This window comes from Daphnia magna, linkage group LG2 (genome assembly GCF_020631705.1).
Source record: "Daphnia magna isolate NIES linkage group LG2, ASM2063170v1.1, whole genome shotgun sequence".
Classification (NCBI taxonomy): Eukaryota; Metazoa; Arthropoda; class Branchiopoda; order Diplostraca; family Daphniidae; genus Daphnia; species Daphnia magna.
In genome coordinates, this window is record NC_059183.1 from 8,641,643 (window position 1) to 8,654,984 (window position 13,342).

A 13,342-nucleotide genomic window follows, 5' to 3' on the forward strand; every position below is an offset into this window, starting at 1 on the left:
TCTATCACTTATCGCTAGATGGCTAAGATGTCGAACGATTTTTTTTTTTTTTTTATTTTATTTTATTTTATTTTTTGCGATTAGAAAGCAAATCATACATTATAGAACTAGAAGACGAGAGACTGCGGCATGTATGGCCGCAATCGTGCACCTAAAAAATACCAATACCAATACATTATAGAACAAGGATTGCCTATTGTAAAAATTTGACGGAGTGCTTTAAGGAAATACTACGCGCGCTAATAATGTGTATTTAAAAATGCTGAAGAAAAAGGATGATTCGACCAGCACTAACACAAACTTCCATGTTCGTAAAGCATAGCCTAATTTAAAGTTGAGTATTAATCTCTCCTAGAGTGTCCTGTATGAAATTTGATTTTGACTCAAAGCGAACATAGGATTGACTAGACATCGTGAATTGCGATCTCGCAGTAATACTGATATCCTCAACAACAAGGGCCTGAGTAAAGCATGTAGCTCCTATCGTGAGAGCAACATAATGGGATTCACAAATGTCTTCATAGGACAAGTAATTCACTGCGTAGTGAGGCAACGATGAAACGGTGAAAAATCACAACAATAACTAAATGGAAGGCGGAGCTAATGGAATGTTGAGTGAGGAGTACGTTAGCATTCTTGACGTCCTCTTTCAGCAAGTAGGAATGCGGTTCAAGTGTTTAAAGATTAATAATTCTAGTATTTGTGCAGGATTTCTGCTTCGTTATATCTTCTTCTACGTTATCTTTGCAGATCAACGTATCCTTCCTTGAGTCAAGCATTTTTCTGGGATCCAAATTAGACCCTAGATTCTGTACACCTTTAGCCAGCATTACTAGCGGATTTCCTTTAACACTAGTAGGCGATGTTAGTATACCAATATTGAACTGTGAAGTCGGAATTTTAAACGATGTTAAAACGGTGGTCCCGATTGGAAGCAAGCCTTCATAGTTTGATTGGGAACTTTTCATTTCCGCATGGACCGTATTAGTGCCTAGGCTAGTCTCAGAGGAGGCCCTAAGTAAAGTCGATTCTTCCCCTGTTACGCCCAATTCAAGGGGATCGGAGGAGTGAGACAAGTGTCTCGAACGCTGAACAGATACTGTACTGCTATTTTCGCAGCCTTCTTTTCCATCTGTTGCAATAATCTGAATTTCTGGTGTTACAGTCAACCGAACATTTTCACCTAATCCATTTAACTGGCTGCTCTCTCCATTTCGCCTTCCTTTTGGCAGACAGCGGCTTTCAAATTGTCCGGCACTAACACAACGGAGTAAAACTTTAGGCTGAGAAGGTTTCTCGTGCGCCTTCGTGTCTTCAGGCACAGGATCGGTAAGCTCCAACCGAATTTCATTGCTAGTCAGGAAAAGGACACCAACGGAAGGTAAGTGCAAGACGTCCTTGATTAATGAAAACGACGTGAGATCGTTCAAACTAGAGGAGCTAGAACGTATTCGCAATTCTGCTTCGAGGGTCCCAACCACTGATGGGTCTATTGTTTGGTCGGAGACTTCTTTCTTCTTGCTGGCTGAACGGCCTAAATTCCGGGGTATTACTGGAGGTTTCAAACGCGAAAAATGTGAAGTAACGCTGGATAATGCTTTATTGCCTGCATTTAACAAATGGCTAAAGTTAGTAGCAGATAATGTCTAATTATAATTTCCATACAAATTACCAGCTTGCTTTAGAGCAGACAACTGCCCTTCCGATGCGTTTCGCGGGAAACCATGCCAACGTGGGACTTCCATGTATCCAATTTTCATATTGTTTTTTAATGACATCTTTTCCAAAGTGCCAACTATGTAAGGAATTGTTACTCCAGTAATGTCCATCGTAACGTGAATGGTTTCAGCAATCGCCTTTAACGACTCTACATGAGCAATTTCAATCCATAGTACAAGAAGTCGACTACAAAAACAAAAAGATTTTTTCATACCGTTCATATCCTCGGTTTTGCAAATAGGAACAGCCATGTTATTGAAAAATCTTAGTCTAGTCGAACGAAATTGCAAAACTTCTGCTTCGTCCGATGAATTTCGTATGTGTATGCGCATGAAGAAGGTAGGTGGTGCGGCTGCCTCACGCTTAGGCGACTTAAGGAAATTCACACTAGCATTCGATAGTATGTTCGTTTTTCCTTCAGATCCTACTTCGAGCTTTGTCAGTTCGGCAAGCGCATATATTTTACACGCTCTGACATGATCGGCGTCATCATCGTAACTACGAATGACCAGAGGATTAACTAATAGCTCAAAGAACCAAGTAATATAACTATAAACACTTACGAAACCACGTAAAGATGTTCTCGGGACAAAATGACAATAGCATCCATGTCAACTTGAGTCGGGTCACCGGTTACGGGATGCGCATCAACCAATCCCCAGGACCCTACTATTATTTCATCAGGGCTAATAAACTGCTTACGACAATCTTCGATGACCTGACGAACTCTGTCAGCCGTCTGCAAAACGATCTCTTCGTCATCTTCCATAACGTTATTCTGACCACAAAGAATATTTAAAGCATCTTCTGGCTGGATGTTTCCAAGCACAAGATCAATAGCTGTCTGTTTTAGCGTATCCTTGAAGCGATTGAGGTAATAACTGGCCACAAAGAGGTTTGGATAAATTTCAGATCTTTATATCAAGTTTAATTGTCAAAGACTTTACCGATTAGCTGAATTCATTCCGTCTTTCATCATTCCCGCAAATCTTATCTCACCAGTGCGTGTAAAATCGCCCTACAATTAAATGAAAAAATTTTGATTTCAGATAGATCTTTAGGTGATTTTCTTATTTGCATGAAACCTTGAGGGCGTTAGTCCCAGCGTATTGCCGACTGAGCACATCACCATTATTGGCCCACATGGTGTTAAAGGCTGCTTTGAGCGCAGGCCAGAACGTGCCCTCTGGAGGAAGAATACCTAATTTGCTTAGTTGACATTCTAAGGTAAACTTGCCAAACGCAGTCTAAGAAAGAAGACAGTTTAATCAAATAATTTAAACTATTAAAAGTTTAAGCATCCATATACCTGGCAAACATTAGTTCGATCCAAGCAGTCCATACAATTAATCCGGAAAGTCGATTGTTGTCGACAAATGACACCATGCGAATCAATCCACGTATATTTCATACAATGAAGTACGTCTTCCAACCCATTTAACAGACGTCCAACATTTTCAAATCGCATCCCACGACTGAAGAATATATATAAAAATTTTCAATTGAAAATTAGAAGATCATAGATAAAATTATTTCTCACCAATGCTCATGAAAGTCGAAAGTTACGTAGGTGATTCTTGCATCATTTGCATGAATTATTTGCTCCATGAAAGCATCCCCAATAATCTTCTCTTTTCCACTTTGCTCGACTAGATTGACTATGCACAGATTTCCATAGAGAGGCAATTCTCGCTCAAAATGACGCTTAAACGCAAGTCGAGTTTCTTCCACGTCTATAAAGAAGAACGGATCATAGTAAGCGATAATGTTATAGGGCATTTACGACTGACAGAAGAAATAATGATTTATACCTCTGTCGATCTGGGGAGGTGGACGATATTTGAACCCTGGCTGGGACCAAAATACTGGAACAGATCCACGTACTTGAACAAAAGACAAAATATGATCCCCGAAGATGAGACACTGCTCTGTTTCTACATAATTGGCGACATAACCATTTTCATCAACTCCACGACGTTTGTATCGGGTACCAGCTCGGTTACGGGAGCGGCGTGAGATGAGCAGTAAAATCAGAGGCTTATTGAAATTCGTTGCGCCATCAAGTACGACAGGAACGGTATCTACATGAATGTAGCCATGAAGGACGGGGACGATCCAAGGGTCAGCTTTTGGATCCTACACAAGGAAGCGGAAAATTTTTATATTTAACATCATTGTGTCAATCAACAACGTAACAACGTGTAAACTCTATTTTACAGCCATATTCAAATCCAACTAAACTTCCACAAAGAGCTGTAATTGAAAAATTGCATTTTACCTCAAGTTCGATCAGTTCTTTGAGTAGGAACTCGTTCCAAAAGAAACGACTGTTTGCTGATCGCCAACAAACCGTGGGGGAATTGTAGCGCTCACCCAAAACTGGGACGGAATTGGTCAGATCGACTGTTGAGGAAAAATAAAAGGAATCTGCATGTGTGAACATCTTCTCTATTTCGTCCCAAATTCTTCTTGCACCACGATCCCCTTCCCTTCCATCAATTCCAATTTTATGAGCAGCTTGCACAGTTGTACTCTTGAGCGATTTGGTTGCAGATTTTATTGAACCCCAGGTCTTTGCAAATGCTTCCTGTTGTCTGGAACTATGCGAGGGTTTACTTCCACTATCGTCCGGTCTTTGATTGAAAGCAACGGAGTTACTATGTTTCGAACATGGATGTGTAGTAATTTCGGCTTCCTGCTGACCCAGAGAAAGGAGACCAATTTTGTTGATTTTGAATATTGGCTGATTTCTCCAAACATAGCCAACAAGACTGCAGCTTTCTATAATTAGCAGCTGAGGGTCTGTGTCTGAAATAAAAAGGATGTGTATTACTACTCACGAATGCTGAAAATAAAGTACATACAAGTTATCATTATTTAATTAATTCATTTCATGTTTTTTTTTTTTACCAGGAAATGGATTCAATTTTCCAACAATACCATGGACAAGACCCATACAATGAGGATCTTCGGCTTTTGTCAAGTCCCAGGCTACAACAAAAAGTAATAGAAATATTAAAATATGTACATATAAGATGGTGAAGAAAGGAAAATCCAATAAATTGAAATGTTACCTGTTCTGGGCTCTAAAATTCCAGTTTTTCTGCTACACCAGAGACTGTGTTCCCCTTGCCGGAAGATATAGTAATCTGCAGTTCTAAAAAGTTCCATGTTGATTTCTGTAAATGCAACAACAACAATTTAACAATAAAAATGATCATGTTATGGTATTGTGTTATCTTTCACATCAATGAAAAGGATGCAAGAATATAGTCTCTGGATGGTTTGTCAAGAGGAACAATGGAAGTTGTTAGTCAACTTAAAAAAATGGCTGTCTTGTTTGAAAAAAATTTAGCATAGCAATTAACATGTTTTTAAAAACATTCAAAGTATTGCTAAAATGTTGGCTGCAGCCTACCTCAATGTTTAATTCTAATGTTTGGTGAGAAAAACTGAAACAGTGTGTCCTTAATAATAAGACAAGAATTTACATCGCTTCTGAAATAGTATTTTTTAAAAATCCCTTGCAAGAAATTTTACAGCACTTTGTTATCTTCATGCAGTCTGAGACAACAAAATTCAAGCAAATATATACTTTTTAGCTAAATTTAACTTCGATTTCCATATTTTGACAGAAAATGGCTGCTTTAAGGTTTAGGCACTGTCTTCTGCTCCTAGCCGTAGCCGTAGGCAAGGTACATTACCTAGCAAAAAAATATATATTTATATTATTTGTTTTGATTTTTTATTGGGTTATGCAACCACAAAAATGTTAACATTTCTTGGTCTACAAACCGAATACTCAGTTTGAAAAGTAAATGTATCTGTAAAACTGCATTTCCTGAATTGACAGTATATAGACTTTGCCTGCCATTTAGACAATCATCCATTCGTGATTGAAGTGTTCTCGACTTTACTGGGAGGGAGGGGGGTGGGCAAAATTTAACAACAAATTTTTTGGCTAGAACCTTAAGGGACATAGGCCGTGACGTAGGTTACGCAATACGGTAACGACTCGCTTGACATATCGATGAAAAAACCTTACGGGATAACAATCTTTGGCATTTTGAAATATTTATTTTGCTGTCAATAATTTAATAGTCCGTTAACTGTACGTTAATGCACGATGAATAGTGATATGAATCACTTGGTATAATGATACAAACTTTTTGTTTTATCCGTTATCGATCACAAATAGTCAACAATAATAGTTTGCCTTATCCTTACTGCCGAACAATTGAGTATACATGTATAGCCCTAATCCTGAAGTATAAAACTCAGACAGTCTGCACTGGTCACGAAGCTGTAGAAGTTTAGGACAATCGATATTGGAAAATAAGAATGCGTTCCTTTCTCTTTATTCTAGTAATATGTTTGCCAGGATTTCTAGGTAATCCGTTTACTTTAACAATTTGTACGTATCTATTTAAAATTGTTTTTTCAACGACCATTGCTTCTTTGTTTGCTATGATTCAGGTGTGCCTGTAGAATATTCGCACGTCGAATCCACGGCAGGAAAAGGACTCATTAATTGTGCCCTTTGCAATTCCATCATCTCTGATATATTCTTGGGATTTCAGAATGGACAGACTGATGAAGAAATTTCTGCAGGAATCGGCCAGAGATGCGAAACCCTTAACTTGTACAATTTCAAAGTTTGCAATGGAACCGCTGCTATCGCCATGGTTTTCCCTTTAAACTTTATCACGCCACTCTTATGAGCACAATGTCTTTATTATTACAATTTTTTCGTGTCATCTATAGCCAACTATCAGGTACATCTATTCGTTGGGAGTAATTGAAGGAAACATTTGCGGCATGTTGCTGCAAACCGAAAATTGCGGCTTTTCTGACCCAGGAGTGCTAGAGTGGTCAGTTGCACCCAGCTCGGTTCCGAAACCACCTGTCACAGAACCAGCTTTGCCCCCGGTATTTAAAACGACCCGCTACTAAACATCTAATAATATAAATAAGTAATATTGAAATTATAACACGGTTGTATGGTCGTGAAGACCGGATCTCCTACTCTGAAAGTTCTGCATTTGTCCGACATTCACTGGGATCCGGAGTACCTCGAAGGATCCAATGCCGTATGTGGCGACCCGCTGTGTTGTCGAGCATCTTCTGGAGAAGTTGTTAACGCTACGGATGCAGCAGGATATTGGGGTGATCGTCGAGATTGTGATTTACCCTGGAGGACGGTAGAAAAGGCAGTGGCGCACATGGCTCAACAGCACCCGGTACGTTACCCAATTATACTCAATTGTATCCACACACACACACACAAGTGATTACAATGAAATAATTTTGCAGGATACAGCTTATATTATTTGGACGGGAGATTTGACGCCTCATGATACCTGGTCTACTGACAAGGATGAAAACCTAATGATTATTGATCGTTTGATGACCCTGATCCAGCAATACTTCCCTACCATCCCTGTCTATCCAACTTTAGGGAACCACGAGTCTCATCCAGTTAACACGTAAACGTAGTAGAAGCAAAATTTTTGCTACAAATAACTTCTTTCATCCGTATTTATAGTTTTGCTCCACCAGAAATTACTGATGTGGAGTTCAATACTGCCTGGCTTTACGATGAAGCAGACCGACAATGGGCTCGATGGCTGCCGGCTGACGTCTCATCAAGTGTCCGTTATGGCGGATATTACACTGCATTGGCTCAGCCGGGTCTTCGCATCGTTTCAATGAATATGAACTATTGCTACATATTCAACTACTGGACATATTATAAATCGCAAGATCCAGCTTCCATACTTACCTGGCTTAATCAAGTTCTAGAGGACGCTGAATTAGCCGGTGAAAAGGTAAAATACATTGCACACTCCAAAGCGCAAAAGCGGAATGTTTTCTTTTTGAAATTTCTTTTAATTAGGTACATATCCTCAGCCACATTCCTCCAGGAAATCTTGATTGCTGGACAATCTTTAGCCGGGAATTTGCCAAAATTATTAACAGATTTGAGTCCACGGTGGCGGCCCAGTTTTACGGTCACACTCACAACGACGAATACAAGATCTTCTACGATCTTCAAGAGCTGAATCGGCCAATCAACATTGCTTTTGTGGCCCCAAGTTTGACAACCTCTTCCGACAATCCTGGTTACCGCATCTACACAGTTGATGGGCAAAGACCTGGATCCACTTGGGTTAGTTGAGGTACTATCAATGTACATTGCCAGTGATTTTATCAGAATTTCTTTTGCTAATACAGGCTGTGCTGGATCACAGTTCTTGGATCATGAATTTGACGGTTGCTAATGCTCAAGATCCTTCTATCGATCCCGTCTGGTTTGAATTATACCAAGCGAAACGTGATTATGCCCTGACCGATTTGAGTCCTCGATCAATGGATGCATTCTACCAGCAACTCGTGACTGACGACGCTCTCTTCCAAATGTACTTTGAGTAAGTGGATGTGACCCAAACGGATATAGTGTATCATTTTTAAACCTTTTTTCATTTGTGCTTGGTTATTTAAGGCATTATTACAAAAAGTCAGAGGAAAGACTGGAAAAGGGCTGTGACATTGACTGCCGCACCAAGCTTCTATGTTTTATCGTCACAACTGATCCGCTGGATCAAAGCCGTTGCCAAAATATCAGTCAACTTTTGAACCAGCATCCTGAATTTTAAATGATGAACTATCGGCTTTCTGTTGCACCCTACTATTTTAATTGGCTGACACACCTGAGTACTATAATACAACTATACGATTCTGCATCGCTAGGCAGTCGCATTTATTCGTTTCAAACTTCCTTCCTTCGGGGAATGTATCCCGCTGTACAGTTCCATCGATAGAGGGCGGAAGAGCCTTCTCCAACGTTTGCAACTGTTTGTAAACAAGTTGGACAACTGCGCACTGTTGCTAACGGTGCAACATAGTCTGGAGGATCTTTTCACTTCCGAGTGATTCCTCCCATTTTGAGAGGAGATAAAATGTCATTTGTAAGCCATATCCAGTTACCTTTTCTTTTTCTTTATCTTATATGCCTATTGGATTTTTCCGCTCCCTCAAGTATACAACTACTAGAGTAAGTTCACGATTCTTAAAGTGACGCATTGCTTTTTGGAAATTTGCTTCCGCAGACGTACCAGGGCAATCGCCAGCTGATAGAAAGTGTGCTCTTTGCAATCAGCTACTTGAAGAAGTTACTGAATGTCTGAAGAATGGCATGAGTGACAGAGAGGTTTCTTTTCTGATTGGACAGAAGTGTGAAACTCTCAACATTTTAAATTTCAAAGTGTGCAATGGCACTGCCTCCATCATGATGGTAACATTTTTACATCCATTTTATGTTAGATCCAGAAAAATACTTAAACTGTCTAATACGAATGCTTTATTGACAGCCAACCATAAGGTACATGTATACCAATTCACTGGTGATTCAGGGCAATATATGTGGGATTTATCCTACAAGCTGACAATTGTTCTCTGTCAGATCCAAACAACATAAACTGGAAGATTGCATCTAGTTCTATTGACAAACCAGTTGTAACTCAATTTATCCCACCATTGGTATGGCCATACTTCACCATGCATATCAAAACTACATTGCAAACAAAGTTTTTACCTCTGAATATTATTCTGGGATTTAGCTAGGATCACCTACAATGAAAGTGCTCCATATAGCTGATCTCCATTGGGATCCAGAATATCTTGCTGGATCGAACGCGGCATGTGCAGATTTTCTGTGTTGTCGAGCTGATTCAGGAGACGTGGTCAACGCTACAGATGCTGCCGGATATTGGGGCGATTACCGAAAATGCGATTTACCTTGGTATACCATAGAAAAGGCAATAGCTCACATGGCAGAAAAGCACTCGGTATACGTAAACAAAGGATAAGATCGTTCAAAACTCTGCGGAAATAGTCATCGTTCTTTTTTCTTTGAAGGATTCTGTTTATATTATATGGACGGGTGACTTGGTTCCACACAACGTCTGGTCAACTAGCAAAGAAGACAACATTTACATTATGGAGCGTTTAATGAACTTGATCCAGCGCTATTTCCCGTCTACGCCGTTGTACGCCACTCTTGGAAATCACGAGTCTCATCCGACCGATACGTAAAAAAATGTGATCAAAATTTTAGGCGGAATTTTAGTGCTTCAGTCGCTTTGGTCTTTGTGACGAATTCTAGTTTTGCGCCACCTGATATAACGGACGAAGCCATCAACACTGCTTGGTTGTACGACGTTGCAGCTCGACAGTGGGCTCGATGGCTTCCGGATGAAGTGTCATCGACCATCCGTTACGGAGGTTACTACACTACCCTCATTTACCCGGGGCTTCGTGTTGTATCATTAAACACAAATTATTGCTACACGGGAAACTTGTGGACATTATCCAAATTCCAAGATCCTGCCTCCAGTCTCGTTTGGTTAAATAATGTCCTTCAAAATGCCGAAAAGGCCGGTGAAAAGGTGATTTTATTGCACTTTGCTCTAATAGTTTTCAAATCACACAAGTTACGCTTGGTTTCCTGTCCGTAGGTTCATATCGTGAGTCATATACCACCCGGAAACAATGACTGCTGGTCAACTTTTAGTCGAGAGTTTTCCAAAATTATTTAACCGGTTCGAATCGACGGTTGCAGCGCAATTTTACGGACACACCCACAAAGATGAATTCAAAATTTTTTACGATCTCGTTAACGCAAGTCGACCAACTAACGTGGCTTTCATGGGGCCAAGTCTTACAACGTTTACGGACCTCAATCCTGGGTATCGAGTGTACACCATCGATGGTAGACGCCCCGGCTCGACCTGGGTTAGGCATTCTTCATGTCATCTGCATTAGACATGCATAATTTGCTAACGCCGTTTAAGACAGGCCGTGCTCGACTTTACCACTTGGGCCATCAACTTGACAGCAGCCAATTTGCTCGGCTCAAGTGAGGATCCTGTTTGGTTCGAGCTCTACCACGCCAAAAAAGAATACGATCTCGCTGATCTGAGTCCAGATAGCATGCATGAATTTTTCCAGCGGATGTTGGTTGACGACGTTCTTTTCCAGAAATATTTCAAGTATGAAATTGTTTCTTACTAGTTTTCATGAAATTACGCAAAGGAATAATTCCGTTCCGATGCAGGAACTATTACAGAGGTGCAGATAAAAAAATGGCCCAAGGCTGCGACGACGACTGCCGAATAGGATTACTTTGTTTTATCGTGACAACGGATATCGGTGATCGCAGCCGCTGTGCCCAAATTGCAAAACAAATGTTTACACACGAAGAATTGTGATCATTCGTTCTATATAGCTTGTGCCCGTTTTTGGGAAACTGTTCGATATTCTGAGAAGTTGGTCTTCCATTAAATCCGGCGGATTTAAACCATTCCTTTCTTACTACGTTGTTTTCATGGGAAATAGAAATTTGTTACAAATAACAATACGTATCGTGTTGGAATGCGACCTTCAACATACATGGCCGGGCGTTTTCTGGCACGATTTGTTTACGTTTGGCCTAAACGTTTCGACAGTGCGACTGGAGCATGACTAAGAATCAAATATAAAAATCAACGAACTGTAGAGCACTAAACGACTAGAAACAGCTGGCATTCAGGCAAAACAAATAAAAACATACGTTAACTTAGTCTGAAAGTTATGTATTTACACATTGCTAACTAGTCCAACGTAGCTGAAATGATAGAGATAAGGATTTACCTCCACTAACACGACTAATTTCATCGATCGAATCTGCACGAAAATCCTCAAAGAGAAATAAAACAAGGTGGATCCCACGGTCTGCTCCATTTAACTCGAAAGCTTTCTCCTTTAAGATGCTGTTGTCACTAAATAGCATCACGGACTTCACGGTAGTCGTCACGGTCTAACGGTATAAGAGTGGTCGTGCAGAAAGCTGTTCAAAATGATCCTGTTTCTGAAGTTAAAATCTGTACGATTAAAGAACGCACTATTTATCGTTATACAGCATTCTGTTAAACAATGACGAAAAATTTACTCTATTACAATTATATACAACCCTTACAAACTCAAAACTGTTCACCAACTAATCATAACCAATTTTAATTATCGCATGGACGTTCGTTTTCAACGTTTCCGAGCCAAATCACCTGATGACGGACGTTATAGAAAGGTGTGAAATATCGACCGCGTCAATTTTCCTTGGATCTGCTCAGCTTCGTTGAGAACACCTCAAGACAACAGGTAATGAATCCCAGCAGCTAACATACAATCAAACCGTGCCCAATTTGGATGTAAAGTCACGAATCGATCTTACGCAATATGACATCTAGTCGAAATGTGTGTGCCCTTAATGACTAGCCAACTGATTCACTTACCTAGTGAATGCTGAATGATTACTCTAAATGCTAGCTAGATTTCAAGTGTACAAGGACAATTAGGCTACCCTTCGCTAACAGAAATCTTTCTCAACTTGATGTGGTATGCAATACCGATTGCTTTGCAAAAATCCTCGGTGAAATTAAAGGTAATTCGCAGTCTAAACGACGTCCTTCGAAGATCAATTTAGTAGCCAACCTACCAATAGTAGGGAATTAGTTTATTTTTACATCAAGGTTTCGTTGCAATATCCTTGTACAGAGCTATATACAACCGATAGGCATTATTGCTACACTATGAAATTGATTTCAAATTATAAGCTTGTCATTACTATAGTTGGTGAAACACCAGTTCGCTTGCCGAACCGAGACGGCAGTTATGATTATTATTGCTATTTTTCTAGCCAAAGGCTAATGAAGCATTGTGGTTTTTCCTTTTAATTTTGTGCGATACAATCAAAAACTATTACAGAGACTCGCTAAATTTTGTATACGTGCGTTTTATCATGAGATTCGTATTGATTTTCCTCATGCCGTATGGCTGTTCGTAATTGAAGCACCTTGGTTACGATGCTGTCCTTCCTCATTCACTCTGATTATGTTTAGCATACGCGAAAAAGAGAATTGGAGCATGGCGGATAAAGAACAGGTATAAAAACCAAGCCGAATTGTTGGCTTTTGCATCAGTCGACATTCTGTAAGACGTCTCTTTGCTTTATTCCGAAGAATACTTAATCAGTTTCATACAATGGAAATCACAGTAAAAGTAATGCGCATTTTGATCTACCCTTGCAGTTGCTTACTTTTAATTTGCATTCATACTAACGTGTTCGCTGTCTTTTAGGTCGTACTGGTAAAGATGCCTTAACGAACCGCCGGGAATACATCGTTAAGCCGATCCGTCCTGAAAGCAGGGCCTCTGCTGAATGCAATTTTCAAATCCTTCGTTAATCAAGACCACAAAGCATGGCGACGGGACAGACGAGGAAATTTAGCCAAGAGGATGTTAGAAGCCTTTCAAACAGTATCAGAAGATCTGATTTTAAAAAATGCTGTTTGTAATAAAATGATTTTGGGTCCCGCGTCTTCTTAATTGTGATCGCAACCTGCTTGTAAATTCCATCTAAGCATATGCTATACAGAAAACTAAACGTAACAATACAAGGCAATTGGCATGCACTCAACTAATACAAATCCTATAAAACGATACAATTGGGAAAAGGTGATTGAGGCACTGTGATAAGCCCGTCAAATCTATAGGGTGACGCAAGGTTATTTCCACCTGTTTATCAAAC

General features: G+C 39.9%; 3 protein-coding genes across 4 annotated transcripts; 2 read left to right on the forward strand and 1 right to left on the reverse strand.

Moving 5' to 3' along the window:
* Positions 1-231: 231 nt before the first annotated feature.
* LOC116917960 (phosphatidylinositide phosphatase SAC2) lies at positions 232-5,439 on the reverse strand. Of its 2 annotated transcripts, none has more exons than XM_032923581.2 (13): positions 5,315-5,439; positions 4,794-4,898; positions 4,630-4,710; positions 3,998-4,527; positions 3,531-3,855; positions 3,260-3,452; positions 3,029-3,194; positions 2,805-2,966; positions 2,667-2,737; positions 2,283-2,600; positions 1,934-2,217; positions 1,673-1,867; positions 232-1,606 (listed from the first exon to the last, which is right to left on the reverse strand). In XM_032923581.2, exons 2-13 carry the CDS (start codon positions 4,888-4,890, stop codon positions 678-680), a joined length of 3,351 nt encoding a protein of 1,116 aa, XP_032779472.2. In that variant the 5' UTR covers positions 4,891-4,898; positions 5,315-5,439; the 3' UTR covers positions 232-677. The 2 variants fall into 2 exon arrangements, with proteins under 2 accessions (XP_032779472.2, XP_032779471.2); XM_032923580.2 differs by having other exon boundaries at positions 5,138-5,404.
* Positions 5,440-5,945: 506 nt separating this feature from the next.
* On the forward strand, positions 5,946-8,464 carry LOC116917961 (sphingomyelin phosphodiesterase). Its single transcript, XM_032923582.2, has 9 exons — positions 5,946-6,109; positions 6,196-6,404; positions 6,484-6,648; positions 6,732-6,959; positions 7,033-7,205; positions 7,265-7,547; positions 7,616-7,888; positions 7,954-8,147; positions 8,222-8,464. The coding sequence occupies exons 1-9, from the start codon at positions 6,061-6,063 to the stop codon at positions 8,373-8,375; spliced, it is 1,728 nt and encodes a 575-aa protein (XP_032779473.2). The 5' UTR covers positions 5,946-6,060; the 3' UTR covers positions 8,376-8,464.
* Positions 8,465-8,573: 109 nt separating this feature from the next.
* LOC116917963 (sphingomyelin phosphodiesterase) lies at positions 8,574-13,226 on the forward strand. The gene is given in 12 exon segments (XM_045170004.1): positions 8,574-8,757; positions 8,829-9,013; positions 9,090-9,152; positions 9,154-9,258; positions 9,339-9,566; positions 9,637-9,809; positions 9,884-10,166; positions 10,236-10,313; positions 10,315-10,512; positions 10,576-10,769; positions 10,835-12,813; positions 12,892-13,226. Coding segments are annotated over 11 exon segments (1,740 nt in total). The 5' UTR covers positions 8,574-8,678; the 3' UTR covers positions 10,989-12,813; positions 12,892-13,226.
* The last annotated feature ends 116 nt before the right edge of the window (positions 13,227-13,342 follow it).

What these genes read in the sequence shown, in the direction of transcription:
- LOC116917960 (XM_032923581.2), bottom strand. Translation starts at nt 4,890, where the DNA reads ATGGAACTTTTTAGAACTGCAGATTACTATATCTTCCGGCAAGGGGAA. An exon ending in TTCGACTTTCATGAGCATTG is followed by an intron (nt 3,195 to 3,259) that starts GTGAGAAATAAT and finishes TATATTCTTCAG; the next exon opens with TCGTGGGATGCGATTTGAAA. An exon ending in ATCGAACTAATGTTTGCCAG is followed by an intron (nt 2,967 to 3,028) that starts GTATATGGATGC and finishes CTTCTTTCTTAG; the next exon opens with ACTGCGTTTGGCAAGTTTAC.
- LOC116917961 (XM_032923582.2), top strand. Translation starts at nt 6,061, where the DNA reads ATGCGTTCCTTTCTCTTTATTCTAGTAATATGTTTGCCAGGATTTCTA. An exon ending in GAGTCTCATCCAGTTAACAC is followed by an intron (nt 7,206 to 7,264) that starts GTAAACGTAGTA and finishes CCGTATTTATAG; the next exon opens with TTTTGCTCCACCAGAAATTA. An exon ending in CTCTTCCAAATGTACTTTGA is followed by an intron (nt 8,148 to 8,221) that starts GTAAGTGGATGT and finishes TGGTTATTTAAG; the next exon opens with GCATTATTACAAAAAGTCAG.